At 52.6% G+C, this 24,625-nt stretch overlaps 1 protein-coding gene across 4 annotated transcripts in view; it reads right to left on the minus strand.

Annotated features, from left to right (window-relative positions):
• Window positions 1-5,361: 5,361 nt before the first annotated feature.
• The window catches only part of SRL (sarcalumenin), a 32,414-nt gene continuing 13,150 nt past the window's right edge, over window positions 5,362-24,625 (minus strand). Inside the window, exons 2-8 of one of the 4 annotated variants that reach the window (XM_082360090.1) lie at window positions 24,364-24,417; window positions 17,258-18,238; window positions 15,480-15,581; window positions 14,273-14,368; window positions 11,738-11,854; window positions 10,514-10,747; window positions 5,362-8,610 (exon numbers count right to left, since the gene is read on the minus strand). In XM_082360090.1, coding sequence (XP_082216216.1) covers window positions 7,799-8,610; window positions 10,514-10,747; window positions 11,738-11,854; window positions 14,273-14,368; window positions 15,480-15,581; window positions 17,258-18,238; window positions 24,364-24,417 — 2,396 coding nt within the window. In that variant the 3' untranslated portion in view covers window positions 5,362-7,798. The remainder of the gene's footprint in view (window positions 8,611-10,513; window positions 10,748-11,737; window positions 11,855-14,272; window positions 14,369-15,479; window positions 15,582-17,257; window positions 18,239-24,363; window positions 24,418-24,625) is intronic. The other 3 variants (XM_082360091.1, XM_082360092.1, XM_082360093.1) reach the window with 3 other exon arrangements.

Raw genomic sequence — 24,625 nt, forward strand, 5'->3', positions numbered from 1 at the left:
CTGCGCATGCGTGATCCCGGGAGCGTTGTCGGGAGCTCGCAGCCCTGGATGAGGCGGGGCCCGGCCGCGGGCACGAGCGGAGGCGCATGCGCGGGGCGCGCTCCCGCGAGCGAGGCTCAGCCGGAGCTGGGCTCAGTGGCCGGGCGCGGTACCTCCGCAGGGTCGCGGTGAGGAGCCTTTCAGGGATAACAATTTGCGAGTCAAGAGCCGGGCTTGAGGGGCGAGGCCAAGTTCTGGCGCCGGGAACCGGATTCCCCCACGCTCACGACCCTGGTCCAGAAATGCCCTGCTCCGGGCCTCGGTTTCCCATGGAAGGCGGGGGTGGGAGGGTGGGGGCCGTGCACCGACGAAGGTTGAGGCCCTCCGGCCGCGGCGTTGACCTCGGACTGGACCTGGCCGCGGTGAGGATCCGGACCACAGCGCCCGAGGCCCCCAAACGCGGAGGTCGCTGGTCGGGGAGACCCGTCCCTGCGCAGGAAGCCGCCCCCGACCCCCTCAGGAGCCCGTCTTGCTGGATGATCTGAGACCCGAGGCCGCGGGCCAGGAGCACCCGTGTCCTCGTCTGGCCCGGGGTACACAGACCTGCGTGTCCTCTTGTCTGCTGGCCCTGGTCACCTGGGCTGGAGTGACCGAAACGTCACAGGGGCCCAGAGAAGGAACACAGATTTGCTTCTGCCCCAGGGCTGGTAGGGGCCCAGGGTCCAACAGGGGCTCCTAAGTAGGGCCAGAATGATGGGGTGGGCTCCTTCCCGCCGCCTCCTTACCAGGCTCCAGCTCCTAGGAGTGGGTCAGCGTCGAGAGAGGACAGAAACCTGGTACCCCCCACCCATCAGGCCATGGATCACTGTCAGAGGAGCATTGCCCGTGGGACACTATCTGGGTAGCTGAAACAGTCTCCTTGGTGCTAAGCTCTCACCTCTCCAGTCAGCCCCAGTGCTGCTGCCTGCAGAGACTTCCCTGCTTCTTTTGGCCCTCTCTGTTCAGAAATGGAGTGGCCTCGAACCCAGGTTCCTTGGGCTTCCATTTAAGTGCTAGTTTTCCCTAATTCACCTCATCTCACCTTGATTCCTCACTGGCCACACAGATGTCTTCCTTTTTGTGGGTTTGGGCCCTTGATGTTCCCCCAGAATTCACCCCCCTGGCCTCTGACCTTCCAAACCCACCCATCCCTCAAAGTGTAGCTAGAATTCCCATCCCTCAAAGTGTAACTAGCGTTCCACTCCCTTCCCAAGCTCCATAACCCCCTGGCTGTCTCAGTATTCTCAGGAGACGAATTCTCAACAAAGGAAATCTAGTAAATGCTTAAGTAAATTACACAGTCTATATGCATTGGTCAGACTTTTCAAATAATTACATTTGAAAATGAGAAAAAAATCCTCTGTCAGACCATGTATCCCCATGTATGATTTAGAAAATGTGGTCGCTTCATCCCAGAGGACTTCCCTGGTCACTCGGGTTCCATGACTGTATCCCTAACTGGATTGTTAGCTCCCCAGGGCAGAGACTATGCCTGAATAAATATATAAGAATTCCTGGGCTTTTGAAGTTGCGGTGGAAAAAAATCCAGAAGTCTGGAGAAAATAGAAGTAGAACAAACAAATATTTTTTGCACTCTTCACAAAGACAAAATCACTCTTTTTAGCGTGTCAGAAAAATGTACTATCATAACTTGGTCTACGCTCCAGATTAGCACAAGTCAATGTGATAGAATATAGTAGAAAGAATAATGGGATGGACAGAAAATTGGCCTTTTAGTTTGGTTTGTCATGTTTTAACAGGGTGAACTTGGACTTAACTTCTCTGGATATGCAGTTTCCCCATGCTGGATTTGGATTTAAGGATAAAAAATATACCTGCCCCATCTACTTTACAAGATGATCATGGTAGAGATCAAATTGAAGTGGAATTAAGGGTTTGGTTTTTTTCTTTTAATATTTTTTTGTTGTTGCTTAGGAAATAATCCTCAATAATCTTTTTAAAGAAAATTACTTTTAAATGATATTTTTTTTTTGTTATTAACAAGTTTCAAGGTGCTGACTGAACATCAAAAAAAAAATCAGACAATGCTTAATTTTTGCCAGTTTGTAAAGAGGAGGGAAAGGGATCAGAAAGAACAAGTGTCACCAAATGTGACCCTGGGCAAGTAACCTAACATGACCTGTAGGGTAAGTCAGACTTCAGATAGAATTCTGGCCCTCCCAAATACACAGGCCATCATCCCAACCGCTCTGACCATCAGTTTCCTCATTAGTAAAGTATGATCAATAATAGTAATAACATTTACTGAATGCTTTCTGTGGGCTCTGTACTATTTCAAGCATGTTGCATTATTAAGTCATTTAATCCCCTCAACAACCCCATGAGAGAGGGACTATTAATATCTCCATTTTGTGGGTGAGGAAACTGAAGCACAGAGAAGTTAAGTCATTTGCCTAGGGCTGCCCAGCTAGTAAGTGGTGGAGCCCAAGATGAATCCCAAGCACTCTGACTCCAGAGCCTGTGCTCGTGTCTGTGCTGGACGGCTCCTTCCCTGTGGGGTTATTTTGAGGATTAAATGAAATAAGGCAGGGAGTTCCCTGGCAGTCCAGTGGTTAGGACTCGGTGCTGTCACTGGCGTGGCCTGGGTTGGGGAACTAAGATCCCGCAAGCGGAGCAGCTGGCCAAAAAAAAAAAAGAAAAGAAATAAAGTACATAAAGCACTCAGTGTGGCCTGGCACACAGCTGTTAGAATTACTGCATAAGCTTAAGGTGTAAGAGTGGTAATGTCTATAGGTCTATAGACCAGTTCCTGGCGCAAAGGAGTGCTCTAGAAGTTGTTTCCCTTCCCCACTGACTTTATGGGAAAACAGAGAACAAGTTCCAAAGTGCAAGTACACACAGAATATGCTCATTTATGCATGTCATTTTTGTATGCTTTGGATAAGAGGTTGGCGCAGGGGATACCTCAGAACCTGTTGAATCCACCTTTGCTGCATTGCTCTACTCTCATATTTTTTTCTTTCTTATGCTTCTTTTTTATTGCCTTTATGGTCTTCTAAGGAAAAATTCAAGTTTCCCTGGATTGGGAAAAGCTTGAGCCGAATGTCACAGAAAGTGGAATTGGCTTGTAATGTTGTCTGAAGGCTCAGACTTTGGGGGACACATGAAAAGCCCAGGGACCATTGGGATGTCCTCCTCGGGTGGAATCTTCCTGGGTCTCCACCCTGGGTTGGGCACCCCCTACACACATCTGCCTGCACACATGCTCCCATGATCTGAAATCCACACACTGTTCATACAGTTACTTCACAGCCACGCCCACCTCCCCACCTCCATTGCCCATGGACCTTCTCCACACAACACACAATGCACACCCTCTAGACATCTGCATCTGCTGCCCGACACACACCCACACACAGAATTTACACGCATGCGTTTGCATGCTCCTTATAGATCCCCCTGTAACCCCCAGATCTTCAGGGGACACATACACATAGCTGTAGACTCTCCATCCACAACATCCCTCATATCATCAGGCTATGTTTAGAATGGTCTTTGATTTTGCTTTCTGCATTTTGCCCTTCTGTTTCCCTATCATCCTAACGGCAGACTTAACGTAAATGTAGTAGGATGAGGCTTGTGAAACAGCACAATTTTGAACATGCCAGCAGGGTTTGATGTGTTTTATTTATCTTCAGAACAGACCTCACCTACCTTGCCTTTTCCTGGGAAAAGCTCCATGTTCTTCCATTCGTGGGAAAACGCTGGTTGCAGTTACGGGCAGGGCCAGTGACTTTGTGGGGTGGGTGGCAGCAGCAGCCTTAGTCAGAGCAGCTTGCTCAGCTGATCAGTCTGTGGAATGTGGGCCCCCTAATCGGGAGGAGGCCAAGGGGAAGAGGGCATTGCCTTAAGATCAGCCCCCACCTCAGGAGAAGCCAGAGCAGATGGCCTCGCGCTGAATTCGCTGGGTCCAGCATCCTCTCCGGTGTGAGCCCATCAGTGCTGGCGTGGGTTAGCTCTCACACTCCCCTTTTGCTTATCCCCAACCTCCCACCAACACCCCAGGGCCCGGTTCTTTTCCTTTTGGGAACATGCTCACGCCAGGACAGTAAGGTGTGGCGGGAAGTGCACAGGCTTGAGGAGGCAAGGACTGGCTTGGGTTTCCTTGAAGGTGGGTACCAGCAGGAGTGTGACACGCCGTGGGGGCACCACTCTCTGCAGAAGCCAAGGGGAGGCACCATCCTTACGTTCAGGCCTGACCTGTAGCATCTCCACCTGAGCTTCAGGTGCCAGGTGGGCAGCCGCGTGGTTGAGGGCATGGACCAAATGCTGTGACCGCCTGGGCCAGCTCTGTGGGACAGAAGCTTCAATAACTCCTATTAATGGGCTACTGCCACAGAGGCCAGGGAAAATGACAAATTCAAGGTGATGAGGAGAGAGTATTACTTCAAGTTTCCAATTGTACAATAGCCTTAGTTTCAGAGCTGGCTGAAGGAACAAGTCACCTTTGACACCAGGAGGCTAGAAGCAGGAGGGAGTTCCAGAAGATGCTGGGAGGGCGTCCCAATCAAGGGTGGGCAACTTATACATTTTCAGTCTATCCCCAAGAAACTTAGAAATTAGTACACAGGGGACTTCCCTGGTGGCACAGTGGTTAAGAATCTGCCTGCCAACGCAGGGGACACGGGTTCGTGCCCTGGTCTGGGAAGATACCACGTGCTGCGGAGCAACTAAGCCCGCGCACCACAACTACTGAAACTGGCATGCTCTAGGGCCCATGTGCCGCAACTACTGAAGCCTGTGTGCTAGAGCCTGTGCTCCGCAACAAGAGAAGCCACCGCAATAAGCCCGCGCACCGCAACGAAGAGCAGCCCCCGCTTGCCACAACTAGAGAAAGCGCACGCACAGCAACGAAGACCCAACGTAGCCAAAAATAAAATTAAATTAAAAAAAAAAGAAATTAGTACACGGGGTGAGAGGCGACGGGAGGAACAAATAGGTGGAGCACAGAGGATTTCTAGGGCAGTGAAACTACTCCGTATGATGCTACAGAGATGTACACATATTGTACATTTGTCCAAACCCATAGAAGGTACAACACCAAGACGGACCCTAATGTCAACTCTGGACTCGGGGTCACTATGACGTGTCAATGTAGGTTCGTCAGTTGTAACAAATGTACCATCTGGTGGGGCGCTGATACTGGGGGAGGCTGTGTGGGGAGGGGTTATGTAGGAAATCTCTGCCTTCCTCTCAATTTTGCCGTGAATCTAAAACTGCTCTTTAAAAAACTTAAAAGTCAATAAAAATCAGTACACTCCACTAGATAAAAGGAAGAAAAAGAGATTACACTGGTTGGAGGCAACGAGAAAGCACGAGGCGTTAAAGAGAGATTGGAACTTTATTGAGACTTTCTCCCTGATGAACTCAGAATGGAAAGAGCACTGGAAAGGTTCTGCTTCGGAGAGAAACAGCAACTGTTCAGGCACAAACGTTCATAGATACTCCTCCTGGAGGAATCTCCGGATTCCAAATCCCCCCCAGTTCCCCACTACCCCCCACCCCCACCCAAAGAGTCAGAATTCTGCTCGAAATCCACCTCCACAGAGCGGGGTACAAAACAGCACTTAAAGCCCCAGCTGGTTGACAAGCCTGCGGGAAGTTAGAAAGAAGGGAAGTCAAGGGGTGAACAGAGGAACAGAAGGAGTAAGAAAAGTTAGCTGGATGGAGAAAAGAAAAGGGGGGAAAGATCGCTGATGATGTTGCCCCCCCCAGAAAATATAAATATTGTATGAATGTGTTCATCTCATTCCAGCTGCTTCCCCCAAAGCAGTGGCGACCTCCGCAGCTATGACAATGCCCAGTTCTCCACTTTTTCTTCCCCTTCTTCACTGGGAAAAACAGATATGCCAAGAGTAGCTGAGGGCAGGAAGGGGCATTAAGGAGCAAAGTGGGAGGGCAGCCCCTTGAGAGTGCAAAGGATGGGAGATGAAGCCAGGGCTGCTTTTTAATGAGAAGGAAGCAGCTCCCCAGGTGCTGGTCACCAGGCTCCTTGGATGCCCCTGGCAGGCTTTGCTTCTCCGGTTGGCTCTGTCCTTAGAAACAACGTCCTGGTGGCGGTGGGTCCTCTGGTCTTCTTGTGGGAGGTCCCGGGTCCTCCAAAAAGCCAAAAGAGGCAGCCTCTGATGCAGCACTCGCTGGAGTGCTAATCATTCTGAGAAACAGGAATTCCGGGATTGCAGTTCTCCATGTGGGCCTAATCTGATCACCAATTTGCCAATTTGCGTCCACTGCCTAATCCTCAGGGCGCCGCTCCCTCTGCTTCGTCTTCACTGTCCTTCTGGTCCGGGTGATCCCCTGGTGCTGGTGGGTCCTCCTGGTGAAGTCCCCCGAGACAGGTCACTCCCAGGAGGGGCTGGGTCAGTTGTCACTCGGCAGGAGGAGGCCCTCGGGGCAGCCGGGCCACCCGGGTCTCCTGGACTTAGACTCTTCACCCACTCACTTCCCATCAAGAGGCTTGTCCCCTCCAGGCTCTTCCTTCTGTCCCCCAACCCCATTGCCCTCTGCCAGGCAGGCATGACTCTCATAGCTAGCTCCTCCTCTGTGCCCTCAGGCACCTGTTATCTCCCTAATCTCTCTTGGACAACTTAATACACACACATTCACACTCATTGGTATTTGAAGGCCAGGCTCCCCTACCATGTGCGCTTGGTGGGTATCAGCATCAAGTTCAGGTGGGAAACTGAAGGTCAGGCCTAGGTTGCCACCAGCACCAAGTGGCTGGTGCTGGTTCTGACTCCTGGGAAATTGCTCCGAGTTTCGAGTGTCAGCGCATCAGGGAACGGAGAAGAAGGGAAAGGAAAAGCCATGTGATGAAAACCAGGAAGGAACGAATCTTCTGCCAAGTGTCTCCACGGAGAAGCTGTGGCAACAGCAAGAAGCTCTCCACTGTCCCCTTTGAAACCCAAAGCCTTTGGGGTCTGAGTTTTCCAAGACATGCAATAGACAAAGACACACTGCAAACCAATTAACCCTCTGAGCCCTGCCGGGACTTTCACTGAAGTCACTTCTAACAAGTAAATTACCTGAATGCGTGGAACAGTCACCCTTCTCTTGGGGCCAAGGAAGGGACTGAGCTTCCTGGCTGGCCTAGAAAACAATGCCAGAGAAATGGCCTAGGGGAGGCAGATCCTTCTAGCCGGGAACTCTTGTTCTCTCTCAGCATTCTGGTATCCTGAATCGTTCCCCACCCCTTGGGGAAACAGGGGAGAGGCCTGGGGGTAGGCTCAACACCCAGGTTGATTCAGACCCTGAGAGACTGTCTCCTGTTGAAGCCAACCCAAGCTCAGGAGGCAGCCGAGGGCTGGGGACAAACAGAAGACTGTGTGTGGAAGGCAGCCACGTGGACGGAGAAGACAGCCCCACGGAGCTCAAATCTCCTCTAGTTTCCCAGCTTATCGGGGGGAAAAGGAATTTCAGCTGCTTTTAGCTCATGTGATGCTCGTTAATCCAGTTTACACTAGAATTTAGCTGCTCTCTGTCCCTCCAAGAGGGGTCCAGGAAAAGCAGGTGTGGCCTGACGTGCCTCAGTCAGGTTCCTAATTGAAGCAACAAGACAAGCATGCCACAATTCACAGTTTCCACTCTCCCCCCTCGACCCACCCCTTACCCCACCAACTGGCCTCAATTAACTCCCAAATCTCCAATGCATAACGGTTCCTGCCAGTGTGGCTCAAAGGGTTAATAAACCAGGACTTCTCAGACAGTTAGGACACAAGCTCATTCACCAACAGGAGCCCGAGAATGGCGACACAGCAACCTAGGGTTTCCTATAGCGATTCTTTGGGGTTTCGCCACACCCTGTTTTGTCACAGTTGAGAGCACCTGGATTCTTCCCCAGCCCAAGGCTTCCCAGGAGGCTGGGGAGCTCCTGGGTGATGGCCCGCTCAATCTTATCCAGAAAGCAACCTCCCATGTAGGAACACTGCTGGGACAGGAGCTTGAAACTGGAGATAGGGTTGATGCCAAAGAAGTCCTTATAGGCCTCGCGGTTGGGAAGGTCAAATTTGCTGACGTTGGTCTTTGCCAGGATGGTCTTGAAGATGTAGAATTTATCAGGGTCTTCCACAATGTCCTTAAAGACCAGTTCCCCATCACTGAAGAAGGTCATTTTGTCCTTGTATGTCTGCAGGTAGCGGTCGACCAGGAGGGCGTGAATGCGGACCCGGATGGCATACTGGCGGATGAAGGCAATCTTGTTCTCCAGCCTGTTCTCAATCACCTGATTCAGGTCTTCCAGGAGGGAGATCTCTTCCCTGAGAAACAGGTCCCTGTGGGTGTCGGGCTTGTAGTCATATGGCCAGAAGGAGCTGACGTACACCCTTGGGGGCTCTGTGACGTTGATGAGCGGGGCCAGGCTCCAGAAGAGGGCCCCATAGACCCTCATGAGCATCTGCATGGCCAGGTTGTCGGCTTTGTTCAGGATGATCCTTATTTGGGACTCACGCCCCTTCAACTGGCGGAAGAGCATCTCCAGCTCCAGACCCACGTCCAGCTTGGTTGGGTCAAAGACAACAAAGATGAGGTCCGCTCTGTCGATGAACCACTGGCACACGTCGTTGAATGGGTAACCTTGGGGAGAGGGAGCGAGAAGTCAGGCTGGGCAGGTCCCACCCCAAGCCCCTCGCCCCTCTTTCCAGAACCAGACCACTCCGTGGCTCGAAGGGAGTAACGGCATCAGGGAGTTTCCGGGTTTCTAAAGACTTTTAAAGAATTAATTACATATCTCCTGTCCCTTGTCAACCCTCAGTCAAGAATGGCCTGGTGGGGGGGGGGGGACTTCCCTGGCGGCGCAGTGGTTAAGAATCTGCCTGCCAATGCAGAGGACACAGGTTTGAGCCCCGGTCTAGGAAGATCCCACATGCCATGGAGCAACAAAGCCTGTGCGCCACAACTACTGAGCCTGTGCTCTAGAGCCCGTGAGCCACAACTACTGAGTCCACGTGCCACAACTGCTGAAGCCCGTGCGCCTAGAGCCTGTGCTCCGCGACAAAAAGAAGCCACCGCAATGAGAAGCCAGTGCACCACAAGGAAGAGTAGCCCCCGCTCACTGCAATTGGAGAAAGCCCACTGGCAGCAACGAAGACCCAATGCAGCCAAAAATAAATAAATAAATAAATTTATTTATTTTTATTAAAAAAGGATGGCCTGGGGAATTCCCTGGCAGTCCAGTGGTTAGCACTCCGTGCTTTCACTGCTGAGGCTGAGGGTTCAATCCCTGGATGGGGAAATAAGATCCCACAAGCCGCGTGGCACGGCCGAAAAAAAAAAAGAACGGCCTGATCCTTGTTTTAATCCACAATGGAATCCAAGGCTCCAGGAAAGCAAAACACTTTTTCCAAATGGAGATTTTCCCACTGTCTGAAAAGATCTGGGCAGTGGCAAAGATGTTGAAGGAAAAAAGTCAGGGAATTAGAAGGAATAAAAGAGAAGGTGCCTTACTTAGGGGAAAGAAACATGGACCTGCCATCAAGACCTGGACTAGAACTTGGGCTCTGCCACTGGCCAGCTGAATGTTAAATGCTTCTAAGCCTTAGCATTTTAGCTGCAAAATGACAAGAAGAACAGTAACACCTAAGATGATATAAAGATTATGATGTTGCTATAAATTTAGGAAAGCACCAAACTAAAACTGCCAGGCTGTCACACAGCCAGCTCGATACATTCTAATTCCTTTAATTTATTTCCAAAATGAGAGGACTAGGAATACCTGTCTTGAAATGTTTCTAAAATGATCAATCAGTAATGCATAAAATTATCCTATGCATTATAGGAGTGCAATAAAGACTAATTTATTATTATAATTATTAGTGATAATGTTATTACTAGCTATAAAACAGGGTTCTGGTTATAACCAAAATGAGAGTTATAACCATAAACTGAGATCCACCATCTGGTCATATATTCCTACAAATGCCCCGTTATGACTCATCTCTGCAGACGGCCCTGCGTCGTAGTGACACTAAGTGGCACTTCCCTGCCACCTGAAGGCAAGCAGAGCTTTGGAAAGTCTGAGACAGGCTTCTATTGAAGCAGGCCTGGTAAAGCAGATACTGGGACTAGGAAGAGTTGAAGGTCAGGTTTAACCCAGATCCAAGTTAGCCAGAGGTCAAGTACATGGGGACTGGGGTCCAATGAGTCCAGGCTCTTGATCACCCAGACACCCTGGGCCTCCCAAAGGCAGCTCAGCCCCAGCACAGACCTCAAGGAGCTCCTGACAGAGAAGACCAGGCTTCCCCTTGGGAAAACACTGATGGCCTCCAAGCCTGATCAGTCCTTGGGAAGGGAAAAGGATGAGGTACCCCACACCTAAGAGGCACCACGGTGACAACAAGAAGGGGCTGGAAGCAAAGAATGCATCCCCTGGTCTTGGACAACACTAGCCTCTCCCACGTCTGCCTTCCATCCACTGTCTAAAATATTAACAGTTTTCTAAGACAGCGCTCATGCTGTTCAGAAATGATTGTTAAATTACCTCTTTCTTGTTGCTTGCGGTTCTCGATGATGCCTGGAGTATCCACAAATGTGACCCGCTCCAGAAGTTTGTGGGGAACCTCAATGCCGATCAGCTTCTCCAGGAAATTCTGGCCAAACTTCTCAAGGGGAGAGAATGACCGGGCGCTGTCAGCAGCCATGACGATACCCTCGATGGTCTTCAGCTTGGGCCCGTGCATGAGGACCGTGAACTCGGAGGTGGTGGGCTCGGCGCCTGCACACACAGCATGGGGTCAGAGGGGACACAGTCATCTCCGGGGAAGCGATCCACCACCAAGGACATGGACAAGCAAGATGTTTCACGGAGGGCTTGCCACAGGCATTGGATACTATGTTTGCTAACCCAGTGGCTTCTTTTTTTTTAGTTGTGATAAAATATACATAACATAAAATGTACCATTTTAACCACTTTTAAGTATACAGTTCAGTGGGATTAAGAACATTCACGTTGTTCTGCAACCATCACCACCATCCATCTCCAGAATATTTTCATCTTGCCAAACTGAAACTCTGTCCCCATCAAACACTAACTCCCATTCCCCCACCCCCCGCCCCTAGAATCTCTTCTGCACTTTCTGTCTCTATGAATTTGACTACTCTGGGACCTCATATAAGTGAACTCATACAATATTTGTCCTTTTGTGCCTAGCTTATTTCACTTAGCGTAATGTCTTCAAGGTTTATCCATGCTGTGGCATGTATTAGAAATTCATTCCTTTTCAAGGCTGAATAATATTCCACTGCATGGATGGAACACATGTTTTTTATCCATCATCCATTGATGGACATTTGGGTTGTTTATAGCTCTTGGCCATTGTGAATAATGCTCTGTGAACATGGGCGTAACTGCTGGTTTCTTGCATGTAATCTTCATTATTATATTGAAGACAAGTATGAATATTTTAATTTTTCTTTTTTCTTTTTTTAATCTGTCATATTTTATTTTTTTAATTGAAGTATAATTGACTTACAATATTATGTTAGATTCAGGTGTATGACAGAGTGATTCCATAGTTTCATACATTACAAAATGATCTCCACAATAAGTCTAGTTACCATCAGTCACCACACAAAGTTATTACACTGTTGTTGCCTATATTCCCTGTGCTGTACATTACATCCCCTGAATGTTTTCATTCTTCAAAGTGCTTTTTACATATGACACTAAAATACCAACAATCACACAAGAAAGTCTCACTGTTACCTGTATAGAGCTGGTAGCGAGTGTTTTCCAGCCCAAGGAGATAGTTTATCATGGTGGATTTGCCAACACTCCACGGTCCCAGGAACAGCACCATTGGCTTGGATGTGATTTCCCCATCTGTGGGCAGCAGGGATGAGACATGGAGGTGAACTCACAAAGCTCCTTACTGCGGAGGGACAGGGTTCTTCACGCTGCGTCCCAGACAGTCCATCTTGAGTTGTGGGATTCTACCCTGGACCAGAGAGCGTGTCGCCATCAGGGGCACATCTCATGCTATGTTAGTGCAATGACCCAGTTAGAGGACATGGGAAGACAGCATTTGGGCCATGCACAGATCCGCAGCACACCGGCCCCAGAGTGGGAGGGATCAATTGAAGTCAACTCCTCCTGGTTCAGATCTGGGAGCGAACGGTTCATAAAAGGGGCAGGAGAGAGCAGCCATGCGGGGAGAGGCTGCAACGCCGCTATCTGGATTGGTAACCGAACAAAGGACACAGAAGAGGCTTATACACCCTTGGATGGTCTGGACTCGGGCGCTGCCTGTCCCCTGCCTGCCTCCCCTTAACTGCACCTCCCGACACCCCTCCTCAGGCTCAGCCCAAGCCAGGCTCCAGGGCCGGTCTCAAATATTAGTCTCCAAAGTCCACGGCACATTTGCCAGTGTCCGAGACCAAGCGCTGACTCGGCAATTCTCGGGTTCTTGTCCCATGTTGGGGAGAACACCCTGCCTGGGCTTCCCCAGTTGGGGTCCCTGAGCAGGAAAAGCAGAATTCTCCAGGGCTCGGGGAAGGGGCAGTGAGAGGCTTCTTCCTGCTGACTTACAGCCCCTCCTTGAGCCCTGAGACCAAGATGGTGTCTTGTGAGGGGAGAGCACATATTTATTACCTGAAATTGGTACCAGGCCATGCCCCTTCCTCCCTGCTGGTAAAGACACTCAGTGAGTCCTTCGCACTGCTAGGTGTCAACCCCTGGCTCGGGGACAGGAAGGGACTGGCGGGCTGGGGGTTGGGGGTGGCAGGAGTCCCCAGTTATAGCCACAGAGATCCCACAAGAAGCCTTTTTCCCCAGTCCCAGGCCACACCAAGGGGAACTGGGCCTTCCAGCTCTACCGGGAGACCACCCCAGCGGGCTTTCCCGGCTGCTGTTCCCGCTCTCTGCAGCAGGGGGCGGCACTGGCACACGCAGGAGGCTGCAAGTGAGGGACCCAGCAGGGAGGTCACACAGGAGGCTGCCCAGGGGCACAGAGGAGCCCTGGCACTGGCGAGAGATGAGGGGAGAGGAGGGAGCCTGGAAAGTGAGATCAGGACACTGAGATGCTCTCCCCACAGAGAAACCATCCCCCTGGGCCGCCTGCCGAAGAAGATTGCAAGGGAATTGTGAAACAGGAAGAAGGAGAAAGTTACCACTCCTAATTCCAGCTGTGTGGTCTGAGTAGCCCAGCATCTCTCAGGGCCTCCGGTCCACCTTCTGTAAAGCAGGAATAATGTAGGCCCTACAACACCCCATCCGCTGTAGAGCCATTGGGAACATCACGGAGATGATACAGAAACAGCCAACTAATATAGGAAGAGACATGCAAACCACTGGCCATTAAATGGCAATTAGATGCCATTGTTAACAGGTTTCCAAGACAAGCAACACTTAAAAATGGCCTTGCTGTGGGGCAACAAGAACACTATCCTGTGGTTGTGGGTACACAGAGGACAACCTAAGGCAATTGAGCAACAACTATCAAAATATTGAATTCCAGCATTTCTTTAAAAAATGTATCCTACAAATATACTTGCATGAAATACATAACACTTATAGCAGTGTTTGTAACGCTTTAAAAACAGAACATGGCAAACACCTCGTGGTCCATCAGCAGGGTATGTTATTTAGGGTGGTGGGTTCACAAGGACCAGAAAGAGCAGCTGTGTGGTGTGATCCCATCTTTGTAAAACAAACGAAAAGACACCCTTGGATATGCTCATGTAAGCAGAGCAATATCTGGAAGTATTCATGAGAAACCGTAGCAGCAGCTGTCTCTGGGAGTGGAATTAGAGAGGCTGGAAATCAAGAAAGAGATTTTTATTTTTCAATCTATACTATTTTGCACAGAACTTTTTTGGCAACAAGTATATCTTATTTTTATGATTTTGAAAATCAATTTTTGAAAGAATCCAGACCCAGGGGAAGTTGAGTTGAGAAGCCATTAGGAGGAGGGAAGGATTCTAGGCCAATCAGGGGACTGAAGACACGACCTGTATGTGAATGGGGAGCCCTTCATGGCTCTTGAGCACAGGAGGGATGGAAGTTGGCATCTCCATCCTTGGAAACCAAAACTGCCTGCATGAATGCTCACAGATGAAAACACTTGCTCTCCCACAAAGCCCTGCGCAAATTAAGGGGCACACCTGCTGGGAAAGGATGGTTCGTGCCACTGAGGTCTCTGCCCCTCCCTGAGAACTCAGGAGAACTCCCCTTGAGGGTTCAGGGAAGTGTGGACAGTCAGAGGTATAGGCGGGACCTCCGACCTCCAGACACTAGAGGTACCTGTGATCTCGTGCTGCCGAAGCTCATTGTATTTGTAAGACTGCTCCAGGGGCTTGATGGATGAGTGGTAGATCTTTCGAAGCCGCTGCAGCACCACTGGGGGCAGAGAAGGGCAAGGGTCAGGCAGGGGCTTCACCAGGCGGCTTCACCGCTGTGATCCATCTCACTCCCCAGCGCGGCTCTGGCCCCGCCTGGTGGGGAGCAGGGGCCGTGCAGTACATCAGTGTTCCTGGGGGGAGCTGGTGCACATCCCAACCCTCAGAAATCTTTAAACCGAAAGGCATCCCCCCAACGCCTGAAAGCCTCCAGAGCTTTTTTTTAACCTAATCCTCTTCTCCTTCCCCTCAACAGTGTGTCCAGAAGCACCGCCTCAGCCTGCAGCTACCTGAAGGCCCTCTCTATGGCAGATGGGAACCCCATCTCCTTCTCTCTGCCCCCACAAACTCTACTCATGCTTGCCTTAGGTTTAGAGGGCAAGGAGGCATGGCCACCCCAGCCCTGCACCTTTCACCGCATCCTCGGTGCCCCTGGGAGGATTCAGACATCCCAAGTATCTTCTTGAGAAGAGTGTGGCTCCAGGGAGAAGGGGCTCGTGGGGTGAGGCACAGGGAGGGAAGAACATGGGGCCACCGAGGGTCAGTCTTTCCAGACCCTGCCCGTGAGCTGCCCGTCCCCAGCTGTGTGCCAGAGCAAAGCCCTGCCCTGCTCTGAGCTTTCACCAGCTCATCTATTAAGAGGAGACAGTAAGCCCTGCTGAAAGCCTTGGGTTATTACAAGGATGAAATGAAATACTGGACACCAAAGGGCTTTATCAACTGAAAAAATCAAAGCCAAAGTGATGAACAGCCCTCCCTGGCCATGACTTGGAGGCTGCACCGTCCCCAGGCAGCAGCACTGGGATTTGCCTTCCACCCTTTCGCTGGTCCCTCTGCTTGGATCGCCTTTCCTCCTCCCCGCCAACCCAGAGCCCCCCAGCCTTGGATGCCTTCTCCATGAAGCCCCCCATCTCCAGGGCGCTCCTCCTCCCTGGGGTGCCTGATGGCCTCGGAGCTGCAGCCATGTCCCGCCAGGCGCTTCGTGGCCGCTGGCCACAGGGCTCTCACAGCCCAGCCCAGCTCAGCTCCCCACCAACACACCACACAGCCCATCCCCCGCCCCACCCCTACCACCCCAGCCCCCCCACCTCCCAGCCTCTGCCCCTGGTTACCAGAGAAATCATCAGTTGGCTTGTCCTCATTTAGCATCAGAGTTTTCTCAACGTGGGAGCGGTCCCTCAGCGGGGCTTCCTCACTCACATCTTCCGCCTCTTCTGGGGAGAGAAGCAGAGAGCAGGGTTAGGGCAGAACTAGGAGCCAGTGGCTCTAGGTTCCCTCCAGTCGGGCAAGGGCGGGGTTGTGAGCAAGTGCTGACCAAGCCTTGCCAGGTTCAACTGCAAGGAACCCTGTTTCTAGGAGGGAGTTTTAAAATTCAAACTCAACTTGTCAAGCTCCTCGATCCATTTTAGGTATTCAACAACTGTTGATTGAGCACCTACTACATACACCAAGCACGGAGCACTGCATTGTGAATGCCGTGGTGCCCAAAACCGACCCAGCTCTGCCCTTGTGGAGTTTTCTACAGTCTGGCGGGGAGACGGGGTGAAATAACCTGGAAAGTAATATAATTACAGACAGCGATGTGGGTACGGAAGGAAAGATTCCAGAAGCTAGGAGGGCCTAAGAAGTGTGCCTACGAAGTCTTAGCAGGGGGAGTTAGAAAACTTCCTGAGAGGAGTGATTTATAGGAGTCTGTATTTTGGGTTCTAAGAGAACCACTGGCCTGGTTAAGTGAGCATTTTATCAGGAAGAGCTGCTACAGGGAGTCTTGGGGAGCAGAGTGGGGAGGGGGGAGGGAGAGGCGGGAGCACTGCTGCTTCTGACCCAGCAAGAGATGTCTGTGACCACCTGAGGCTCCAGGGAGGGGTGCTCACATTCCTGGGCCTCTAACATCACAGCTGTTTCTATAGGGGCTGATTGCACAAAGGATTTTAGGTGATAGAAGGAGGATAGACTTGGCCTGTGGGGCAGGGGGAGACCAGTTCCAGGAGGGAAGGGAGAAGAGAAGAATCAATGTGCCTCATGCGGCACCTCAAGAGAGTGATTCTTTCTGAGATCAGATCCAGAACTAGGAGGCCAGGGAAAGGGGAGGGGCCTGCTCCCCCAGTGCGAGTACCTGACAGGTGTGGAAACTAAGCTCTGCAAGGAAACCTGTGTTGGAAAGTGAAGATTGACCCCAGTGCCTCCATCCTACAAGCCAGTTCTTGGTTCAGGTCAGTGTACTTGGTGGATGAGGCCACACCTCCCTAGGATGCTGCAGCCTCCAATGTTGCCCAGCAGCTTTGGCCCTGCCCAGCCCCCCTCCCTGTTCCCCGGCCCAGAGAGCAAGCAAGGCTGCTGCTGCTCCAGGTGGACGGACATCTGTGGGACATTAGTGTCACAGACAGCCTGAGGTTTCTTATCACCATCCTAACATGGCCTAGTCTTCAAGGGGAGACCCCAGGAGCTAGCCCACCAACATGGTCCCGCAGTGCCCCCTCACATCCACCAGCCTGCCTCCGGGCCTCAAATCCTGCCACTATGCCCCCCACCCCAACCCGGTCCTTTGGGTTAAGGCACTGGTCTGTGTTAAAGTGCATTGAGGGACCTTAACCGGTAAGTTTCTGATGGCCTATAACGTGATCAGGTTCCTCTGGGCTCTCCAGGGTCCCTCCGAATTGGGGATAAGCGGCTAATGAACAGCCCGAAGGCACCCCGAGGGCCGGGCAACCCCCATGGGGCCTCCACCCCACGAACCCGGGGCTGGCTGGGGGCTCTCCCGCCATGTGGGTCCCTGCCTGCCCCTACACACAAGACCTCCGGGAAGACCGCAGCCGCCACGCCCCACCCCCACCCCCGCCACCCCCGCCACCCCCGCGGAGGTGCCCGGAGCAGCCCTGGGATCCCCTACCCTGAGGCCCCTCCTCCTTGGGCTCCTGCGCCTCGGCCCCCTCGGGCCCCGCGTGCGACTCCTCAGCGCTTGGTCGGGGCCCCTCCTCCCCACTGCTCGAGCTTCCCGCCGCTTCCTGGGGTCCTTCCCCGACTTCCTCCCCGGCTTCTTCCTCCTCCGAGGCGCCCCCTGATTCTTCCGAACTAGACCCGTCGCCGCTGTCCTCTTCGGATTCTTCGCCCCCCTCTTCTTCGTAGGAGGCCGCGTCCTCATCGTCCTCGGGGATCCCCTCTGCGGGGCGGTCCTCCTGCGCGCCCCCCACCTCTGCGCGCACGTCCGACGCTGGGCTGGGGCTGGGCTCCCCCTGGTCCTCCGCCCCCTCTGCGGCTTCTGCGTCCAAGTCCGCGACTCCATCTGGCAATTCTGGCTCCGGGCCGGGCCCTGGGCTGCCCTCCCCTCCTGTCTCGACCTCCTTGCTGGGAGAGTCCCCTGAGTTTTCAGGCTCTGGGGGCCCTGCTGCTGCTCCCTGCGCGGGGTCGTCCCTTAGCGCCTCCGCGGCTTCCTCGGGGACCTCGCCACTCCCAGCTTGTCCCTCCGCCTCCTGTCCTGGGCCCTCTCCTGAGCTGAGCTCTGGCGCCCCCTCCTCCCCGGGCGCCGCCTCCCCTCCTGGGAGAAGGGCGCTTCCTCCAGGCGGGCCCGTATCTTCCTCCCCGGACCCCGCAGGTTCCCCGGGGGAAGCTGACTCGGAGGCTGAGGCTTTGCAGAGGCTGGCTTCGGGATCAGAGCCCAGGCCGTTGGTGGCGGGGGCCCCGGCGGCTGTCTTCTCAGAGCCCCCAGCCTCCCTGCCATCTGTGGGGTGAAGGAGCAGGTTCGTCTCTCCAGGGGCCGCTTCTGCCTGAAGCGCCCTTTCCTTCTCCTCTAGACATGCGTCTCCAGCAGAGAAATGATTCTCCAACAAACTGCCAACATCTTCTGTGCCACCCGAAGCGGAAACTTGCAGTTCTAGATGATTAGAACACGATTGGTAAATGTCAAGGGGTTGGCACTCGCTTCGCTTCTCAAAAGTCTAACTCAGCCTAGCTCCTGTCTCCAGGAGAGCGGTGTGGACCAGCGGGACTCTGGGGCTCCTCCCTCCCTGGTCTTCGTAACCGCCCTGCGTGGCCGGCACAGCCTCCCTCTTGCTGGGAGCCGTGGCTCAGAGCGAGCAGCTGACCCACCCCGAGCCCCGCCCCTGACCCTGCCTCTCCAGCCTCCCCGTGGGGATGGAAGTTGGGCGAGCCCTTCCAGCCCTTCCTCAGCCTTGCGGGCAGGCACGTGCAGCCTGGCTTACCCGGAGATCTTTCCAGGATAGGACAGATGCATGTCCACCCCACCCCTTGTCAGTTCCTAGAGTCATTAACCAGCGTGCTTTTTATATTGCTACCAGCAAAGTAGTGAAAACAGGTGTGTGCTGGCCAGATCCTCTTAGGTTAAGGGGCAGAGCACTTAGGGGATTACTTGTGGCTCTCAACCTTAAGTCACACATCCAATTCTGTCCCCTTAAGGGCAGGCATTTGCTGGCCTCTCTACCTAAGATTAGAGGGGACATGGCCTGAGGAGGAAGAGATACCCAAAACGGTCAGGCCTGGGCTTCCTGGTGGACTTAGTGAACCCCTCCTGAGGGGATCCCCTTCTAAGGGCCCAGAGCTTTACCGGGACAGCCAAGGGCACTGGGAGAGCAAAGCAGAGGGCAGGAAGGGGCCCAGTCTGTGTCAGATGCTTCTGTCAAGGGACAAGTGTGATTTATTTGGACAATGGGGTCAAAAGGGAGGGTGGGGCCTAATGCTTCTGCCCCCTCCCACCAGGCTGGGACCTGTTTAAGGAGGAGACCCACAGAGGGGGAACATCGCCAACACATGGGGATGAGGGGACGGGACCGTGGGTGCCCTGCCTCAGGGTAGCTGAGACATCCCTGGGTCTCCCTTGATTCACAGGACTCTTTGTGAGGAAGCACCATCCCTCCTCCCTGCTGGGTACAGCGCCTCCTCTCTCAGGCCCAGCTCTGCCTCCCACAAAGAAAAGCCACTTCTTGGGGGTACCTACCCCTTCTGCCTCAGGGTACCCACCCCCTTGTTCCCTGAAAGCTGGGGAAGACACCAGGGGCCAGGAACTAATATTTTCTCATTAACCCTCACAGATACAACCTGCTATCAAATTCAGAAGGATGGGAAGTTTGGGTGCCTTTTATTATAAAGGAGCCCACATGTTGATATAACACTTCCCCCAACAACCTTCACATTTGTGACCACATTCACCTCCCTTATTACTGTCAGCCAGGTTTCAGAGGTGAAGGTCTAGAGAAAGTCTTTGATTTGCCCAAGACACCAGGCGGCTAGAGGGCAAGTGGAACCCAGAACTGCCTGCTCCTTGCCCAGGCCTTCCATGCTACGCTGTGTTGAGGGGCGCATAGAAGAACCCCTTCCCGCTGGTACCTCACCCCTCCCTGCATGCGCCCTCTCTGGCTCCTGGATTGCAGGAACCAAGGCTTAATCCTCCCTCTGTCCCAGAGCTGGGACCCTGCCTGACCCCCAGAAAGTGCTATGAAGATGTCCATGGGGAGATTTGGGTACAATAGGAATTCCTGGTCCCTTAGTGGGGGAGCTGGAGGTTACTCATTAAAATTTTCTTTCATTACCACCTGAATACCTGTAAGTCCTGATTCCTTTGCTTGCATCTCTATCTCCCCCCCCACGCGCCCCCCCACCCACCCCGACAACCTCTGGAAAAAATCTTATGGCAGGAATTTGGTTTAACCCAAGAGACTGACAGGCCTCTGAGCAGCAAGATATATGTGAGATACATTTGTACAATTATTCAGTGTGCCAGGCAATGCTTGAGCACTTTATGTATAAAACATGAACTTACTTGATCTTACTCAACTTGCTTACTTCTGTAAAACAAGTCTTACTCATCCCCATTTTACAGATGAGAGGACTGGAATCAGAGGCACTGAATGCCTTGCCCAACATCACACAGCTAGCAACTGGCTGAGGCCATTTAACTCCAGAGCTGACAAGGAGATTGCCTGACCCTACAGAAGGGTTCTACCCTGCCCCCTACCCCATCCTACTCCCCCCCACTCCCCCGCGCTACTCAGCGTGTAGTCCAGGCCCCTGCAGCATCAGCATCACCTGGGAGCCTTGTAGAGATGCAGACTCTCAGGCCCCAGCCTAGAACCACTGAATCAGAATCTGCATTTTAACAATTCATTTGTTGCATATTACAGTTTGAGAAGCACAGTCTACATGAGCTCAGAAAACTGCCTCTGAACCAGTGGTTCTTGACACTGGCTGTATATTGGAATCACCTGGTTCTTGATCCTACTCCTCTCCCCCTCCTCAGAGGTTCTGATTGAATTAGTCCAGGGTGTAGCCCCAGCATCAGAACTTTACCCCCCCAAAAAAAATATTGGGGAGTAATTCTAACATGCAGCCAAAGCTGCAAACCTCTGCTTAGCCAAATTATCCTGACCCCAAGGCTTCTGCTCTTGGCCCCTCCCCACTCACGTGCCCACTGGAGGCTCCCAAATTGGATGGGTCACCAGGGCTTTGCATCTGACCTTGCAATAGCAGTGGTCAAGGATTCTCCTCTAGGGAATCCAGCCCTTTCCAACAGGCCCTGTCACCCTCTACTATTAATGTTGTTGATGATGATGGTGGTGATAGTGATTTTGATGGTGTTGATTATGGTGATGATGGTGGTGATGATGATAATGGTGGTAGTGATTTTGATGGTGTTGATGATGGTGGTGATACCGGGCTGAACAGACTGTGGGTCTGACTGCCTGTGGCATTTCTAATATTGTCAAAACACCCTCTGTCCTGGTTGGGGTGAGAGAGCTGCATCCTCTGAAGGGAGATAAGGACCCCAGACTTTGGAGGTATACGTGACCTTCGCACTGTTGTGTATTTCCACGCCTGGGCCCTGGACAGGAAGTCAAGTGGGTATATGTGTGTACACACATTTACATCCATGCTCTTCCCTGGGTTTTATGACTTAGTGCCAAGCTGCCCCTGCCCTTCCACTAAGCAATCTGGAGTGAAAAAAAACCCAGGGTAATGGTTTCATGCCCTGTGACCTTCCTTCCCAGGCTAAAAATAACTTCTCTGACAGAAAGTCTCTCAATGGAACAAGCCATGCCATTGGGTCCCCAGAGCTCAATCCCCAGGAAGCAGCTGTGCCATTGGGCCCAATCTCTCCTCCAGGAGGCAGTCAGAGGCTTCAAGAGACTCCAGTTAAACTCAGTTCAATTCTGTGAAATCAAACCCAGTGTCTTACCACCCACCCTGGCCTCCCTAGGGTCTTGCTGAAGCCCCCTAGTGGCCCTGGAGGAGGGGTGGGGGATGCAGAGGACCCAGGACATGCTGGCCAGTGTGAGAGCCTGGTAAGATGAGGCTCAGTCTACCCCAGGACATGTAGTACCGCACTGTATGTGCTAATGTCAAGGCAGCCGCCTGGGCCCTGGACAGGGTACGTGAATAGCAAGTCCCCAGCTCAGCCTCGGCGATCATGGGAAGGCCCCTGAGCCTGACAGGCTGGTGCCCCAGGCAAAGCACAGCATAAACTGGCTCTGCTTTCTCTCCTGACACCCCCTCTGCCATCAGCCTTTCTCTGGGGGGTGGGGGCGTCAACCATTCAGTTGCTCCCCCACCCTCCCACAGCCTTAGCAGGAACCCCAGGCTCAGTTCCTCTCTCCTCTCTCCACCACCAAACACGGGACTTTTTTCCAGCTCCTAACTCTTCCCAAACACTTTTGTACAGACTCAGGTTACTGCGGAGTTGCCAGGGGACTTGGTGAGTCCACTGCAGAGGAGGAAGCTCTGGCTGGGGAGCTTTAGAGACTTGCCCAAGATCAGGGGGTAGAGCTGGGACAGAGCCCAAGTTCATGGCCCTCAGTCTAGAGTTCTTTCTGCTCCCACATGGTTTGCAAACCACACCCCATGAGATGCTAGCGTTCCATGGAAGGGCCTAGTGGGTGAGGGGAGATGAAGGAGCTGGGGTTCAGCCACCCCCTTGGTACTTCCTGCCCAGCAGCTCTCCTTGGGTCTCTCTGTCCCACTGCCTAAGTCGGGTGGGGTGGGGTGGTTGACAACAACTCTCCTGCCTCCCCTGCCTTTTCCCTAAAAATTCCTCCTCTTGATCATTTTCTCCAGCAGCCCAAGAAGACCCCCATCACAGCACCTTTCCACTTTGCTGATCAACATGCACCCAGCACAGAGCTAGATGACATCTGACCTTCACACAGAACTTCATACTTCCCCAAGTAACTTCATGTTCTTCATCCCCCCCAGCAGTCCTCTGAGGCAGGGAAAGCAAGGATTATTAACTTCTCTTGAAATGAGGAAGCAGACACAGCAAAGTCAAGTTTTGGCTCAACAGGCCATCCAGGGCTGGGCTAGCACTCAGGCCAAGAAACAAAGCTGAGCTCTCTGGACCACAACAAGTGGCATCCGAGCCCTGCAGGGCTTTCCCGGCACAGATGCCCCATCTCTAGGGTTGGGTCAGTGTGAATCTGGGTGTTTCACAAGGTGATTCTAATGAACACCAAAGTTTGAGAATCCCTGCTCTGGGTCACCCTCAGTACCAAGTGTCAGGGAGTCTGTCTCAAGTTTGGAACTGGACCTTGGGAGAAGAGAGGTCAACACCCAAGATCTTTTGTTTGGTTGACCTGCTTTGGCCGACCTCTTCATGGACCAGAATGTAGACTCAGTTCCAACCTTCCAAGTCTCCTTAGCGCATGTTTCCAAGCATCTGTTGACGTGACTTCTCATCCATTTGAACTGAAACCATTGAGTCCAAAGTCACACACAGGTAGACTACACCGTTACTCATACATGATGATGCAGATGCGTCATCAGTTAAAAAAAAAAAAGTCCTCGTGGTACAATCACTTTCCACTTCTACCTCTGGACACACCTGTCCCCGGGAGTCAGGAATAGTGGTCTGGTCGTCCAGGTAGTCCCCCGTCTTTCACCAGGCTGTCCTCTGCCCAGACACTTGGACGTCTCATCTGCGGTGCCTGAGGTGCAGTGGAGGGCACTTCAGAATCAAAGTTCACAAGGCCAGAGCGGCAGCCCAACCCCTCCGTGTTCTAGATCCTGTCCCTGAGCGCTCCTGGACTGAGCCAATGGCAGCGACCCCCCTGGCATCACATTTTTTCTTGGCCTTATTTATAGAGTAAATGTTCACTGCTCAGGGCCCCGTGTTTCTTCACCTCTTGGATGAGTCTTCAGATGGCTTTACAGACGCTGATGCTGAAAAGGAACTTAGGAGGGAAGTGCCTACCTCCTCCTGGGACCCTGAGACCCTCTCCCTCACCGTTCTGTGGGCCCCTCTCTCCTACCCCCAGACAAGGAGACCAGGCAGCCATTCTCGGAAGGTTCTTTGGCTTCCTGGCCAAGCTCCTAAAGTCAAGGCTAATCCCACCAGGACAGCTTTTCCCGGGCTGGACTCTAGCCCCAAAATAATTCACCCAGGGGATAGGACACAACAATGTGGCAGCTGTCAGTGGGAACCATGGGATGGGGGTCAAAAGGGACCTCCTCACAGACAAACTGGTTTAATTTCACTGATCAGGATCCTAAAACTCTGATAAGTGATTATCCCAAGACCACAGGGCTAGTTAGGCTAGTTAGCAGTGGGCTGGTTCTGGAACCCAGCTCTCCACCAATTCCGAGTCTCTTGAGCTGTCCCAGCATCTGGCCACTCCCTTGCCCACCCCGAAATGAGAGGGGGTGAGTCAGCCTCAGACGGACAGCGACTTCTCTGCCTACCCTCTTCTTCCTCCCTTTGAAAAGGATGTTCAAGACTTCAAGACAATTGTTTTTAACCCATAAAGTCCAGAGATTGACAGAATAACTCCATCCCCCTTCCCCACCCCTAATTCCCGGGAATTCTTGGTTTGGGAGGTACACAGAGAAATCGCCCGGGATCCCACAGCCATGGTGTACACACGTGCTCAGTACTGACGCCCGGAGGATTCATGAATATGGGTGAGCACTCACTTTCAAAAGGCAAGTACCTTTGGAAGAATCAAAACATTAAGCCCTAAGCCCTGGGTGTGACTCGATCATTAAAGGGATGCTCACCTTTCCCTGCCTGAAGTGAGCACAGATTCTTGCAGGAGTCGTTGGCAATACTTCCTCCATTCAGAGGGGCCGAGGTGGGTGGGAGGGAAAAGGAAGGAGGGAGGGATGCAAGTTGGATTCTGAGACAGCCTGAGGCAGGCGGGTGGTTTCCCCCACCTCCACCTCCTCACCCGAAGAAACAACTTCCCTGGGAGCTCGAGGACCACCTCTGGGAGGGCTGATGGTCTAACTTTGGGGTACCAGGCAGGGAGCAACCCACTGG

The sequence above is a fragment of the Balaenoptera borealis genome (genome assembly GCF_965194805.1).
Source record: "Balaenoptera borealis genome assembly, chromosome: 16".
NCBI classification, from domain to species: Eukaryota; Metazoa; Chordata; class Mammalia; order Artiodactyla; family Balaenopteridae; genus Balaenoptera; species Balaenoptera borealis.